The 17,343-nt window shown below is 38.6% G+C and overlaps 1 protein-coding gene across 2 annotated transcripts in view; it reads right to left on the bottom strand.

Moving 5' to 3' along the window:
- The window catches only part of LOC306842657 (genetic suppressor element 1-like), a 212,116-nt gene that overhangs the window by 26,152 nt on the left and 168,621 nt on the right, over positions 1-17,343 (bottom strand). Inside the window, exons 3-4 of one of the 2 annotated variants that reach the window (XM_079373625.1) lie at positions 14,338-14,535; positions 1,875-2,086 (exon numbers count right to left, since the gene is read on the bottom strand). In XM_079373625.1, coding sequence (XP_079229751.1) covers positions 1,875-2,086; positions 14,338-14,535 — 410 coding nt within the window. The remainder of the gene's footprint in view (positions 1-1,874; positions 2,087-14,337; positions 14,536-17,343) is intronic. The other variant, XM_079373626.1, reaches the window with a different exon arrangement.

Here is a 17,343-nt window from a genome sequence, read left to right as displayed (position 1 = left end):
CACTCTCCTCACGTGATAAATGAAATCTGATCTGTGATGCACGACTGGCATTCGTCCGGTGTGCTGCATTGAGCAGCCGCGTTCAGTTCTACTTGTAGTGTCTGTTCTCTAACTAAATTATGTTTTTTACTATTAAAAAAATCAAAATGACGGTGAGGGACGGTGCCGCGGTGGGCAAGTGACGTAACCGTTGTTGCAGCTTAACACCGGTATCACTGCCAACACCGTCTATCGCAGCAAGCCTATGATATGTGTTATTTTAGTATGTTTCATTGTGTATATGATTTGATTTTGTTAAATGAAATAGGTTTTGGTTGGGGACTTTAATTATGAACCAGCCAGTGAGCTTGCTACTTTACATTTAAATGGCTGGTTAGCATTCACATTCAACCCACCACTTTCCCCAGCTCCACCTGTATAGATCTGCTACAGGTTATTTTATATGCTACTTGTGCAGCGGCAGTATGTCTTTGATACTCACAGCACTGTATCGCCGTATGCATTGGCAGTAGCAAGTTCCCGTACTTGCTTGCAGCAGCAGCAATAATCTAAAACTACAGCAATAACCAGCAGCAGCAGCGTAGCAGATCTATTCCGCCAAAAACACCAAATACATTAACATTGTCATAACCATTACCATGCTAAAATCTTCTCAGAGTTGTCATGATTGAAATAATTATTACAGTTTAAAACTGCGTTTTTTTTTTGTGACATTCTGCCTTTATAAAGATAGGATAGTGTAGAGTAGGCAAGAAGCGAAGTGGGACAGAGAAAGGTGGGTGTGGGATCAGGAAATATCCTCGAGTCCGATTCGAACTTGGGACGCCACAACGCAACGATGTAGTATGTCAGAGCATTGCCGACAAAACTGCTTAATATTTCTGTGGAAACTGTGATACTTAAAAGAAAAGCATTTATTTGAAATAGATTTTTGTAAATCATTACTATGCATTGTTATACAGATAGACACCGAGATATGATGAACCTGGGGAAAACGTGAGAATACCACATGCTCAGTTCCTTTTCAGCTGCCTACCTAAACTGCATGTTAAGGTTCCTGACAAGACGGCTGGTCTGTAAGGTAGACAATAAAATTGCTGCATTCTAAAGCCCAATTTATACTTCTGCGTCGGACCTACGCCGTAGACAACACCGTAAACTGTGCGTCGGTTTTCATTTATACTTCTGTGTCGTCGTCCGCGTCGATGTGCAGTACACATGCAGACCGCTAGTCTGCAGTGTCCACGTGCATGTTGCTGGTGTAACCCGCAGTACCGCGGCAAAAGCCGACGAAGAAGTATCTTCAGAGAAGTATTATAGCCGTGACGGCGGCAAATAAATATCAGATCATTAAATCATTATTTAAAACTACAAAAAGGAGACAACAACATAACTGGAGAGGATGGCATTCTTTCAATCTCCACAAGGACGTGCAATCCACGGCAGATCAACATAGTTTGTCGCGGACAACTACTGATGTATAATGCTATGTACTATAATAAATGATAAGACACTTGTTCTTTGCTTTGATTTATTTTAAATAAGAAGGTGTAACATTAAACTATACTACAGAGCTCATAAACGCACACAAAACTCAAGTACATACGGAGGGAGGGGTTCTGGCAGACCAATCACAGCACTTGCGTTCCGTGTAGAATTGATGCGCTGTTAAATTTTTGGAGAGGTGCACATCAGGTACGGCATAGGTTACGGCGCAGGCCTGTGCGTCTCTGCATAAGCTACGGCGTAGGTTCGACACAGAAGTATAAATTGGGCTTAAGACTCTCTTAACATGTTACAAAGCTGTCTTTGTATCAGTGAGATGGCTCTTTAGGGTTTTGAACAGAGCTTTTGTTTATTGTGATTAACTTTACCTCTCGTACAGGTCGGCTCTCGCTCCTCCACAGGCCGTTGACGGTTTTGGTGGGTGCTATGGTGACAACAGGTGGGGTACTGGGTACGCTGTGGCCCCCAGGAGGCACTATAACTGGACCCATGGGGCCTCGCTTGGGCGTACTGACTGGGGAGCTGTGGTTAGTGGCCGGAGATGAGACAGGAGATGATTCGCTGCTGATGGAAGATCCTGCTAAATGAGAGGAAACATGAGAGAAACAGTTTATCAGTCATTCTGAAATCCACTTCATACCATTTATCTAGGTATTGTCTCTCTATGCTTAAAAACAAAAATCATGTGATCTCTGCATGAGATTGTAGCTTATAATTAATAAAACACACTGCACCAGCTTATTACACATCTCTGCACTTAAAGCTGTGTGCGCACCCGTTTATTTTTGACTAGTTCAGTTTGAAGTGGAAAGGATATACTATATAAAAATATATGTCTCGTGGAGGAGTATAGAGACAGACACACAGCCTACATCAAACATTAGATGGAGACGGGGAGGAGAATTCAAGAAGAGGGATGACAGGAAAAGCTCTGACGAGAGAGAGAAAAAAGAAAGTCCTGCGTGTTCGTCCTGAATTCTTTATCTGCATGGACATCCAGCCAATTACAATCCAGTGCTTAATCATCACTCTCTAAAGCTGTCATCATTAGTGCACCTCTACACACACTCCATCTGTCTCTCAGTCTGTCAGTTTGTCCGCTGTAAGAGGTGAGCAGGGTCTAACATAACACTAGCCAATGCACAAAAAACTCATGCGGCACGTGGAATATTTTCATATTAAAAGAGGTCTTCCGCTAAAAAAAGAAAACAAAAGAACATTTTGTTTACTCACGCTTATAGTTGATGTTCAGCAGAATGTAGCCTCAGTCACCATTAACTTTCACTGAATCTTTTTCCATACAATCAAAGTGAATGGTGACTGAGGTGTTCATCGGCTAAACATGTTTTGTGCCCCACAAAAGAAAGTGGTATTAGGTGTCTCTATTAGGTTTGTATTAGGTATCTTTAACTACTACGAACTTATAAAATGAAGCATATGCTTACTGTATACAAAAATGCTAAAACTCTTGCAAGATTCACATTTGCTACTACTGACATTAGGATACAGGTAGTGTTAGGGATGGGGTAGGTTTAATTGCATGCAGGTACTTTAAATGTAAGATCAATGTAACAACATGTATGCACACCCTAGGTCTTTAGCCCTGCCCCTGGGGACCCACTGTCCAGTTTAGCTCCAACAACTACTTTTTTAAAAATTATTTTAAAATTGTTTTCTCATTAACCTAAAAATGTGTGTGTTTTTAACTTATTAATTAACTGCTTTTTTCTCTCTCTCCCAAATAATGCACATTTGGTCACACTTTAACATCCAATTCTCGCTATTAATAAACTCGCTATTAACTATGACTTTTGCCTCAATAAACATCAAATTTGCTGCTTATTTATAGTTAGTAAGATAATTAATAGGGCTGTGATGGTATGGGATTTTTTCTTACCGCGGTGAAGAAGCAAAAAATCATGTGTAGACACGGTGTAACATTGGTTTTGCTTTGTTTCACAGAACTAATTGTTGCTTGGGTTGCGTAGGCTACGTATGTGTGGGGCGGAGCTATCAAAATAAGGGCGAGACCCTTTTGGGGTAGGGGCGTGGTTGTTTTGGTGATTTCAAATATCAACACTGGCTACCAGAAATCGCTTACCCCACCTTTAAGTGAAACTGTTTTTTTTTTGTCTCGCTTCTACTAGGTTATATTACGCATCTGCACCCACCCGCTCCCGCTATTAATTCACTCTTTGTTCACCCGCTGTCCGCTTAGAATTAATTTTCTTAATTTTCTTCCTGACCCGGCTGTTCCCGCTAAATGTAGATCTCGTTTCCACTACTGAATAACAAATAAAAATGTAGTCTGCACAAAAATTTTATTTGTCCAGAATCAAATTAGTTTTACATTTTGCTGTCAACACAATAGGAAAAAGTGTAGTAGAGAAAAAAAAAATTATGTACAGGTTGTACAAAAATTGGAGCCTATTTGTTATTTTTATTCGTCTTGTCAAAATACAAAATTCGTTTAACATTTTGCTGTCAACACAGTAGGAAGTGTTGCAGAAAAAAAAACGACATGTCATTTAAATTTATAAGCAAAATATAAACAAAACTGTTGGCTTGTAGCCATTGCGAAATGAAATCACTTTTTAACCAAACAATTTAACATCCTTGAGAAGAATGTCCCGAGTCAGACTTGCCTGACGTGGGTTTCTTAGCAGTAAACTGTCCATTTTCCACTCCAAGCTGAACGTCCATCAAGGACAGCACATCCGCACTTTGCTTTGCCATCCTTATCCTGCTCTATCACTCATCGACAAACTGCCTGTTAGTCTGAGGGCCATTATGCACATGCTGTACGCACAGACCCCGCATATAAAATACATGACACAGAAAGCACTGGTCAACAGTGCAACAAGCGCGTGCAACAGTCCTGAGTGCAGACTGTACCGGTAAGCGATAAGCATGAGTAAAGTGCAGATATGCTGTTCTGAAAGGAAGTCGGGAAAGAGATATTATTAGACCACCCATTCAAATTACACCAGTTACTGACCGCTTTTATTCTAATCCCACGTCGCAAGAAATCTGGTCGGGTCCCGCGGTTCCCGCAGGAGAGCCGCGGGAATGCAGACCTCTAGCTTCCTCCTGCAAATACCTTGCAATAAATTGCGGTGATGACGGTGATGACCTCAACACAGCAGTCGGCATCTCATTACTGCGGTGATGTGGTAATGCGGTTATCGTCACAGCCCTAAAGTTAAGTTTAGGTATTGGGTAGGCTTAGGGATGTAGAATATGGTCATGCAGAATATGTGCTTTATCAGCAATAATAAACAGCCAATATGTCAATAATAGGCATGCTATTAAGCAACTCGTTAAGAGTGAGAATTGGTCCCTATACTAAAATGTTATCGCAAATTTTACCCGGTGCAGAAAATATGCCTTAAAAATTGAGCGGGATAATAATCTGAATAAGAACTACTTTTCAGTCACCTCAACCCTGTTCATTCGAGTAAGACATTTAAGCCCAAATGATGTCTGTAAAACAGGTTTCTCCTGAGGGAAGACATTAGGAGCTGGTGTTCTCAGAAGAAAGCTTTTAAGAGAAATGCCACAAAGGTTTCTGTTAACACCAAAGGAGGAGCAAAGGTGAGCAGAGGTGAGGAGCCGCTTGTTGCAGTAATTACAGCTGCACACCATTAAACATGCATGCAGAGTGATAGAGCGAAAGAGAGAGTGAGAGAGAATGAGCGAGTGAGAGTGAATCAACAACAGCAAATTGCAGCTGAGTCCCAAAAACCCGAGTGTCTCCTCCTGTCTCATTCAGTCAATTAACAAAGGCTACACACACACCTTAGCCTCTCTTCCAAAACCAGCATCTATTACTCATGCAGAATCTCAACTGAAATAGGGCTGCAAATAATGATTATTTTCATGGTTAAGAGGTTGTATTAGTGCTAACTAACAATAAACAAGATAAACAAAACAATTTGCATTACAAATACATGTTACTGAGCCTTACCTAATATCAGAACCATTTTTTTTGGTTCACTTGATTTTACTTCAAAAGTCTCTCTTTGATTGGGCCAGGTATTCTTTTTTTTCAGTGATCGAACCACTGTTGATATTTTAGCCCTAAACTGAAACTGAAGCTCTTGAATAAGTGATTTGGAACAATCTACACAAGTAGCAACTTGTGAGGAGAGTGAAGGAGACATTCGACCCACAACAGATTCCAAAACGCAGCATCAGACACAAACTTGCTTGAAGACAGTATGTATTTAAATTGTGATTTTTTTTATTGATACATTTCACAATTGAGTGTGTAATTGTAAATAGGGGTGGGCGATATGACCAAAATCTTATATCACGATAGAAGTAATTTTATATCACGCTATAGTTTTTTTTTATAAGTCAATATCGAACTAATTCAAGCCTAAAAAGAGACAAAAAAACAACAACCTAAAGCTCACTGAAGATAAATAAACAGTCAATGGTGAAATAAGGATAAGAAACTAATTGCAAGCAATAGGACAAATATTACAATAAATAAAAACGCTACATACATTGTGTAAATTAATTAGGCTTCACTGCGTTAATTCTATCTATCTATCTATCTATCTATCTGTCTGTCTGTCTGTCTGTCTGTCTGTCTGTCTGTCTATCTGTCTGTCTGTCTGTCGGTCTGTCTATCTATCTGTCTGTCTGTCTGTCTGTCTGTCTGTCGGTCTGTCTGTCTGTCTGTCTGTCTGTCTGTCTGTCTGTCTGTCTGTAGATGAATGCCATTCTACTGAAAACTGGACAAAAATAAGCTATGGGACGAGGCAGTGTGATTAAGTTGCCTAACTTTTGTAACCTTAATGTCAGGAGTGTAATGCCGATGATGCCTTATACTCCTGCCTACAGAAGCAGTTCCCTATTACACAACAGCGGTATGATGCCTGTAGTCATTACTGATAGCTGCTCATCTGCTGCTGTTTCTCACTGTCTTCTCATTTGTTTCTCCCAGTGTGACACAGTGAATAATTCAGCAGGACTGCAGGCACATGTGCAGCAGATACCCCCGCCCCCCGCCTTTACAGCTTTCTTCTCTTTTATTCACTCTGGCACGCGCTCATCCATCAAACATCATCATCCTCCTGCAGCTCCCGTGAGTGTGGATCTGTCAGACACATTTATATTTTATGTGTCTTTATAGCATTAGCACTAAATTACTGCACCAAACATCATCACAAGAGAATGTGTGTGTGATGGAGAGGCAGGCATCAGATCTCTCTCAAGCAGGTTTTATGGGTGTCTTTTCTTTCAAATGAAACACACAGGCAGATGGGCCTCTCATTGACACACACACCATCTGAGTCAAACTGGTATGCTTTTATGAGATGCTAATGATATTCAAATGTATTCAGTGCGATGCGTCTGTGCAAGCTGCTCTCAGAGGAAGCCGTTCCCATATATGGACTAGACGTTCCGACACTTCCTGTCACGCTCTGAATGCCACTAAAATGAACAGATTTCACACTGCAAAGAAAGAGAGAGAGTGTGTGTGTGTGTGCCTGTGTGATTAATGTGCATCTCTGTTCTCTGAGGGTTCATCTATTAACCCACCTCTACCTCACACTGACCACACACACACACACACACACACACATATATCAGGCTGCATTAAAACAGCATCAGCAGTTAATTAAACAGCCCATTTCACACCTGGTGTGAGAGCAGAACTCAACACGCCTCAGTCCATATGCTGCCCCGCGCACACACACAAACACACACGTCATTGTTTTTTGGTGCGCTCACATGGTTCATTCCGTGAAACAGCAGATATCAAGACCATTCTAAATGAACACACATCAGTTTTGTTCTTTCCACAGCTGGATCTCAATTGAGATGAAATCACATAAGAGACCAATTCTATGCATTCTACTTAGGCAGCATCTCCACACGCCACACAAATAATGCCCAAGAAACCAAACCCACATCTGATTCCAGTAGAGTTTGTAAATGAGACGTAATACTGCAATGAAGTATAAAAATATATTTTTATTTTCTTCAATAGAACACAAAAGTACATATTTTGATAAATGTCTCCTTTTATAAGGCTGGAGAAGGAAATACAGGTGTGCACAGGTAAATGATGACTAAATGACATTTTAGGGTGGCCTCTTTGACACGTTATTTGAACCCCCCACCACACAAAATATTCACTGAGAACCTTTACTAGAAAAACGTTAAATTTAATTAAACTGGCCTATTATCTATTCTGTTAAACAAAGGAATTAAATACATACAAAAACTGTTATAACGACTGCTTTTATATTAGTAACAGAAAGGCAAATATTATAATACTTTCTTGCTGAAAGAGTTCTACTCTGCCATCATTGAATCCATCCTCTGCACTTCAATAACTGTCTGGTTCAGCTCAGCTACCAAATCTGACCTCAGAAGACTACGGAGTGTAGTCCGGACTGCTGAGCGAATCATTGGTACAACCCTCCCCACTCTCCAAGAACTGTACTTATCCAGAGTGAGCAAAAGGGCTGGTAAAATCACTCTGGACCCCTCACATCCAGCACACAACCTCTTTGAAGTGTTACCGTCTGGTCGACGCTACAGAGCACTGCGCACCAGAACGACCAGACACAGGAACAGTTTCTTCCCTCAGGCAATCCATCTCATGAACACTTGACAATAAATGCGAAACACACAACTCCATTATACATTATTTATTCACCACACTTACTTATTTTGTTATTTATTGTTTTTCATTTCAAATTTGCACATATCAGACCTGTACACACATAATGGTCTATATTAGGGTAAACGTACCTATTAAGCTCACTAAAATCTACATTGAGACATTTTAGTGCACAATATATTGGTTTCGGTACAAAAAGTTATGCTAAAATAAAATATTAATCTCTCTCATAAAAATATTTAATTTTATTTTAAATGACAAAAGAATTTTGATTAAGATATACATCATTAAATGCAAAAAGTCTGGCTGTGCTTAATGGGTACATTTGTGTACCCTTTAAGCACACCCCTGTTCCCACTAATCATGTTTTATAAAAAAATTCTTGTTTATTTTAAAAAACCTTTTTAAAGAATAATTGAAAAATGTTTTATTTGAAGGTACAATAAAAAAAATAAAAAAAAACACTAAACACTAAAATCAAGCAACAAGGCATTCAATTTGATTAGTTATATTTTCATAGTGAAGTGTCATTTAAGCACACTGCAACATCAAGACTAGTCCACGTTCAGCTAAATAACACATTCAAAAGTGAAATAAAACACACCAATAAAACATTTTATTCATGGGGATGAACACAGAAACAATGCGCACATTTCTGTGTGAGTTTGTTGTGATCGGAAGGAATTTAAAGTCTGCTAGTGTGTGATCCTCAGATGTTTAGTGTATGATGGCCAGTTTTCCTTTGTGACTATTTACAAAGTCGTTAAGTGTATGATGCCTGGTATTTAAAAAATTTGTTCACATTTTAAAAGTCATGTAGTGTATTCCAGCCTTTAGTTGCTTTTTTCCTAGACAGATACGACAGGTTTCTGATTGACAACATGCCTCTTTCATCTTTGGGCATAAACTATAGTTATGTCTCGATTTTGTTATCTTAAAGCTGTTAAAATAAGTTATTAGACATTTTATAAAAGATTAACAAAGTGATAACCATCAGTTAACATTTAAAGTCTTTTTATGAAGTATTTACATAGGTGGTTAATGTGGAAGAGCTTAAAGAGAGCACACTGAGCTTAATTGGAGCAGCAACTATTTTTTTAATAAATTTTATATAAAATTTATCAAGTAGGATAATAAATAATCTTTTCTTTTTATAATCTGAGCTCAAAAATGAAAGTGTGCTTAATGGGTATGTGAGCTTAATAGGTATGTTTACTAGGGCTGGGTATTGTGACCAATTCTGCGATTCGATTCGATTCTTATTTTTATGATTTCGATTCGATTTCGATTAGCTATCAATATTTCATTTAAAATGTTAGTTTTGCAGACATGGGATCCATATTTTGATATAAATGCTGGTAACTGAAACTCTCCTACTTAAGTTTATTACTGAAATACACATCTAGGCTACATTAATAATAGGGTGCACACAGTTGTTTTTTTTAGTGGAGCAATTCGAAAGATGGTGACACCTTCAGGACGAGAGGTGAATATTCATATCCTCTTACGTGAAGCACGCGCATTAAGAATCGATTCGGGGATTTCCCGAATCAATATCGTTGCGTTAAACTGAAGATCGATTAAAATCGGAGAATCAATATTTTTTACCCAGCCCTAATGTTTACCCTATATATTGTGTTTTTGCTTTTTTGTACATTGCCTATTTGGATATTATTCTTTTAATATCTATGTCCTGTCCTATTACTGTCTTTCTGTTGCACTGTAGAGCTTCTGTCACTATAACAAATTCCTCGTATGTGTAAACATACTTGGCCAATAAAGCTCATTCTGATTTGTATAAGTGAGTGAAAATCTGTAATTTAGTCCAAATTGGGGGAATGGTAATGTTTAATAATTTATTTTATTATGTGAATTGAAATTTTCATAGATTTTTGTTTATATATGCTGTCTTATATATAATTATAGTTCTTAGAAAGAAAATCGGAATCGGCAAAAAATGGAAACCATCGGCAGGTCACACTTCCAAAAAAATCGGAAATCAGAATCGGCCAAGAAAATTGCAATCGGTCAGTCTCTATAAAAAATGCACCTGTAAATCAGTTTAAGGGGGCAAATATTGTCCTTTAATAGAAAAGGCGTGACTGCGGTCTAAGTGGAAGAGAGGGGGTATGCAGAAGAATGTTAAATGCCTCAGGGGGTACGCCGCTGTAAAACGTTTGAGAACCACTGATCTAAAGTATAAGTATGTTTATTTTAAACATTTATTTTTTAATCCATTTTCAAATGATTTCAAATTTCTTAAATATTAATTAACATTAAATAAAATTATATCGGCTCTATATCGGCCATCGGGCACCTGCTTTCCAAGATATCGGCTTCGTCAGTCAAAAAAAACATTATCGGTTGACCACTAACTATGATGCTTTAAATTGTCACCAGTTTGTGGAACAGAGCCACCATCACTTATGTGAGTGTGACGATGAGCTTGTGTTATGTATGCAGCCTGTTTCTACAGATGGAAGGCCACACAAAAAAAACAGGGTACCCCTACCCCCAGGGCCACGTCTGCCGCTCTCTCTTCTCAACCAGAACTAGAGACTTCCTCCTCCCCTCTACTCCTGTGTCTCTGTCTCTTCTGGATAAAGGATGAGCCCTTTAATATCCAAGTCCACATGCAGCAGTTAATTAATCACACACACCACACCTGCTGTGAGAGAGACAGATTGGCCTTGTTCAGAAATTAATACTTGTGTACTGCATACTGCAACTTTTTTTTCTAATTTACATTTACGCATTTAGCAGACGCTTTTATCCAAAGTGACTTACATTGCATTCAAGTTACAGTTTTTACATTTTATCAGCTCTTGCTTTCCCTGGGAATCGAACCCATGACCTTGGCGTTGCTAGCGCCATGCTCTACTATTTGAGCTACAGGAAAGCCCTAATATTGTCTAGTATGCAAACATAAACATTTGACATTGACATTGTATCCAATTATCTCAGAAATAAATGGTTTTATAATAATGTAATGGAAATAAATGGCATTTGTAATCCAATTTTGTGTATAGGCAACAGGGTTAAATGGACCACTTCTGATTATCATATTGGAGGAGGAAATATAACTGTGAAATGCAGATAAAACAACTATGAAAACAACTAAAGAATAAATACACATACTTACAGAAATAACTAATTGTAAAACAAATGTAAATAAATATATTTCAAATATAAATCCAATAAATTATTATTACTAATTGAATGAACACATTAGTAAATTAAAAAATAAAATCAAGAATTAAAAATAAAGAATTTAAATCTTTGTCTACAACTCAGTTTTTTACTTGAGTGTCAATTAAATAAATTTGATTAATTTACTGATTATTACATTTTGAAATTTCAGTTTTATGGCTAAATGCAAACTTTAATTTCAGATTTGGTGTTTTGGTCAAATAAAAATAAAAAAGATGCCTCGCAAATGTACTTTTTTTAGGTTTTTGTTTTAGGTAGGTTAGGTATTTAGGTATTTATCATTTAGTTTGTGCAGTATACATATTTATTTTACATTCATTCAGATTTATTGATTTATTAATTCAATTTTTCTAGTTTTGAACAGGAAATCTCACAGCGGGAACTGTATGTTTATTTTATCACACACTATCTTGCCTCAGCAACTGAAATAAAGTTTTGGGAAACTGGATGTCAGCCTACACCTGACCTGCAATTATTCAGATCACTATCACTCACCCATTTCACTGGACCAGTCTGTAAGCTCCTGCGGCCCACCTACAGCTGTCTGGACTGGAGACGAATCAGACAGACACTGGGAAGAGGCGTTTCTAGAGCTGTTTTTAACAGTGAGAGTGACCTAATCATAATGTGCATCAACTGTCTGTTTTTAAATGCCACCCACAGATGGGCTACAGATACAGACACGATGAGAAAGAGAAACAGAAGGCAGAGTTAACACAGGTGATGAAACACAGCTAGCTGAGTGCTAGTGCTGAGCATCAGCATAACGTTTCCACACTGCAGTTTATCTTGACCAAGAACCACCCAACCACTCATAAAGGAAGAGACAATATGGTCAACCAAATAGAGTTTGGTTGCCCCACAGGTTGAAAACCCCTGCACTAGGGGACAAGCAGGAGAAGACAGGAAGCATGTGGTATTCTGGCAGACTCTTAAAGACTGCTTCCCTGCTGAGACACTGTCTACAAACACAGCTGAGCACCATGTAGAGAATATGTGTGTGTACCTTCTTCAGGCTACATACACAAACGCCATTCCGTGTGAACACAGACACACATGATATCTGTAGAAAATGCCACTCTCTGTGGGCACACAGTAATGCAGTAGCATCTGGCCCAAACGGGTTACTTCCTTAAACTCCAAAAGTTAAATGGATTGTTCACCCAAAAATGAAAAATCTGTTATCATTTACTCACCCTCAAGTTGTTCTGTATGAGAGCTTTTCTGTATTTTGAAGAATGTTGGTAACCAAACAGTTGGCAGTAGTCACTGACTTAGCCACTGTCTGACCATTTGAATCAGATGTTTCTGATTAGGTCGGCATACAACGGCTGTGTCCAAAAGCATATGCCTTGTTGCCCTATCAGATAATGACTTTGCATGCAGCATACCTCCCGGAAACAATTTCAGGTATACTTCTGAGAAATCATAATAGTTTAATGATCTTAAAGTCAAGAGTTTAATGACAAAATAGAGTGTGCTTTGGGGATAACTAGGTGAATATTACATTTCTATAGTAGGGTACAACGGGGCTAAAGCTGACCCGGGGTAAAAGGCGCCTTTGATATTATTTCATCTAAACCACTAGATGGCACAAAAACATGGCTTAGCACTTTCCAAAACATCCGCTTTTCAAGATGCACGTGTATATTTATCCGATCTTTGACGAGCTCGAGGGTAGCAGCGCAAAGTTGATTCTGTGCTTTCTTGATATAATATTTTATGTTTTTAAAATGTTGTTTCTTGTAAGTAGCAAATAAGAATCGCTAAAATTAACGCATGTATTTTGAGACAAAGTATATGATTTTCAGTTTTAAGATAATTAAAGCAACAGTTTTTAAATAATGAAAGACTATGTAAAAGTATGGTATTTGGGGTAAAAAGCGCCTCTGCTGTTGGGGCTAAAGGCGCACAAATTAGCATGATAATTAATAGACCGCAGTAATTAACATGATAATTAATAGATCGCTGACTTTTCCATTTGTTGACATGACATGGTTAGATTCAGATGGTAAATATCATAGGCTATATTATGTTGGGTGATTCAACACATAGATGTTTTACCAGCTAAGAAGATCAGCACTTTTAGGGTTTCATCCCCCTATCTGATGTGAGCATAAGTATTGAAAGAGTTGCCTCACAGGTCTAAGTGATCAGCTGTGTCCTGTTGCATTAATTCTTCAGGTATTAAAAGCAGGGAATGTGTCGTATCAGTTATTTCCATTACTTCTGTATTCTGAATCTTGCATTCGATGATGACACACACACAAACCAGGATGAAGATGAGGGAGCTAACTTTGAGAGAAAAGTAAGCAATTTGGATGCTAAAAGAAAAGAGGAAGTCAATTAGAGCTATAGCAAAAACAAAGGGCATGGAGAAATCAAGAGTTTGGAAACCAGCGACACAAGCAACCAACAACAACCTGACCTGATACTTTTAAGCTGCCTTCAAAAATCAGATGAACGTATCTCAGCAGACATGATGTGACATGATCATTGGATTCGGACATGCCTTGCCTTCCTACCTCCATATGCTTGCCAGTGGAGGCAGCATTTTTCAGCATTTGGGCACAGCCAAGATGTGTAGTGTTAAGGGATGGGTGTACTTCATCTAACAAAGTAGCCTGCTCAGACCTTTTTCCAAATATGATAATACATAGTATTAGAAGTAGCAGAATTCACTTTTTAGCTCAGTATACAGTTATTTCACTCAATCTCAATGGGGCCCCTCGGAGCCAACAAAATTGGATCATGACCTGAGCCATGAACTACTGACCCGGTTGAGATAATGCCATAGTAAACACTGTGGTCCAGCATGGCCAAGACTTGCAAGGAAAAGCAGATTTCATTCAGTCCAGTTTGAATTCCACTAAAGGGTCATTATCATAGCAAAAAAGGGACGACACCCAGGGTACATCTGTGGCATTGGAGCACTGACACATGGGTCAGGGATCAAATGTCAGGGGGTCACAGCTTACCTCTGGGTTCCTCTGCCTGCTTGGCCAGCTTGCGGAGAGCGGCAGCAAATCCCGAGTGGGCGGACTGAGATGCAGGACTGCCATTGGGCACAATAGAACTGCTGAGGGGAGATGGGGTGAGGGGACTGACTGTCGCCGTGGTGCGGGTCGCTGTGGAAATCATGCCTAATGATGGTGACTTTGGCTCATGGCTCATGCCTGAAGAAGACAGAGAAACAGAGTGAGATATTAGAAGCAATAAACAGGATACATGGACCCCAACACTGACGGGTTGACTCATTGAGGACATAAACAGCCTGACACAAAAAAACACTGACTGACCCTAACAGCTGCAGGACAGAGGTGAAGAAGAAGAGGTCAAAGATTATGCCCAAGGTCAGCTTGTCTGTCTACCAGCATTCACAGACACACACACACACACACACACACACACACACATATACTCAAAGTACGTACCAAAACATGAAACATCATCAACAGATTAAACATGCTGTATCTTTGTCATTTACACATAAAACACAGAATAACTATTTTTATAATCCATACACCGAGTGATGGGTTAAATCTGGACTAAAACCCAGCTCACACTGTGCGATTTTGGCCATGATTTGGTCACCTGAAACAAATTTTTAAAATCCTAAAAGATTCCTATAATCCTTGGCTAAAATCCATAGTCTTTGATTGCTGGTTTGACATGTTCACTGACAGCCCATTAATGGCCTTCGCGATCAAATTTTAACCCCGATGAAATTCTGACAGCATTAGAAGATTTGGCGCACAGACCTACAGTGTGATGTCTCCTATGACGAATGTCAAACTGTCTTTGTTTTTCAAGACAAGCCATGGTCAGAATTACAATACAATACAAATTTTATTTCTATAGCACATTTAAAACAACTGCCGTTGACCAAAGTGCTTTCCAGCATCATGTATAGTCACGAAAACAAAATTCAACAACAATTCAACAAAATTCAACATTAAAATGTAAAACTTGATCCCTCTAATCGACTGCAAAAGCTCTACTAAAAAGGTAAGATTTTTCAATCTAGACTTGAAAGCATCCACAGATGGGGAAGATTTAATATGCATTGGGAGAGGGTTCCATAAACGGGGAGCAGCCACTGAAAAGGCCCTATCACCCTTAGATTTTAATCTCGTTTTTGGAACATAAAGAATCATCTGCTTTGAAGATCTCAAGTTTCTTGAATTTTGATAAGAAATTAAAAGCAATATATTTTGGGGAAATGCCATGCAGCGCTTTAAAAACCATCAACAAAACCTTAAATTCAATTCTAAATTCTACAGGCAACCAGTGTAAAGAAACCAAGACTGGAGTAATTCTCTCTCTCTTCTTTGTACGAGTCAAAAGTCTGGCAGCAGCATTTTGATTAATTAATGCTAGAATTAATGCTAGAGTTTTCTCTTAACCACATAACATAAACTCCGGCGCTCCTGTTCTCCATTCACGGAATTCATATGATATGTTGCCTTTGCTATAATAAACACCGGTTGCAGCGCTGTTTTCATGTGGGTGTGTAGTGCTGCTTACACTATTCGTATTAAATACGCTGCTATTAATATATTTTCATGATAGCCAACATCATGAATGCGTGTAATGCATGTAAAACTCAAACAAAGTTTTCTTGTGCGCACCCGTTTTCAACACATCTTGACTATTGTACAGTCTGACATTAATGACAACTGAGATCCCACAGTTTGACATGATCATCATGTTCGTACAGTTTGACAAGCAACAATCGTAAAGGACTATTAAAAATCGTAGTGTGCGTCCAGCTTAAGAATAGAGGAACACAGGCCTCAGACAGACATGTAGTACTAATGCATACTAAAATGTAATAATTTAGAATTAAAATTTTGATATTAAAATAAAATTCAAAAACTACAGGGGCCTAGAACAGTGTTTCTCAACCACTGTGCCGTCTTTTATATCGTGAGATATTGGACAAATGTATTAAACAACAAGAGAAACTGAGCGCCCATATAGCTACAATAAACTTTATAACGTGCAAACTGATGAAAACGTAATGCAATTAATTAACTCCCTCAGATGCGGCTGTTCTAATGATGGACAAAAACACAGATGTCCATCATTCGATCATCAAAAACCTTGTTAACTCCATTTGAGTATGATTTCAGAAATTAAGTGCAAGTGTCTGATCAAATATAAAGCCAAAATACCAACTCTGATGACACAATGTTTAATTATTGAAAAAAAAATTGTTCTTTTTTATGCATAGTGGTGTGCCGTGGGATTTTTTTACATATCAAAACAGTGCCGCTTGACAGAAAAAAGGTTGGCAAACACTGGCCTAGACATCCATCTAATATGTAGTCAAGCTCACTAATCAACTAGTTGACAATCACAACCCTAAAAACAGTGCTTGTGTGAGAAATGCTTTTTGCGGATGTCAACAGAGATCCAGTACAAATAAGCAAGAAAACAAAAAACACCATTGGCAGCTTTAGATGTTTTAAAATGAATAAAACAAAGTATAAAAGTTAATAAATGTGTAAAATTTTCAAACAAAACAATGACCAAGAGGCTCCATGTTTGTTTGTGGGCAGGATATGCAGTAACAATCAGTGATCAATCAGCCTCTTTTTCTTTCACAGCAGTAGAAACATAGGCCGGTTCTTAAAGCTGATCACAGATCCACTGCCATTTCAGTACAAACGGGTGAGAGAGACAGACAAACAGACATATAGAGGAGCTCGCTGAGGACCTGTTCACCCACTGCACTACACACTAACTGCTCAGAGCAATTAATAATGAAATAAACAACAGCAGCAGTAGCAATGAAACGCTGATCCTCAGACTGACACTTCACACAGCACAGATGTACAGCGCTACTGTGTTCACATTCCAGCTCACCGATGCATGATGGGAGTCTCCAACACACTAGCACACAATCTCAACACCTTTACATTAATGTCACACACACACGCACACACAGTCTGTCTGTTTCTGTTTACTTGGTTCACAAA

This window comes from Barbus barbus (assembly GCF_936440315.1).
Source record: "Barbus barbus genome assembly, chromosome: 23".
In the NCBI taxonomy this organism is placed as follows: Eukaryota; Metazoa; Chordata; class Actinopteri; order Cypriniformes; family Cyprinidae; genus Barbus; species Barbus barbus.
Note: the sequence above shows the minus strand (reverse complement) of the source record. Positions and strands in the feature narration are given on the sequence as shown.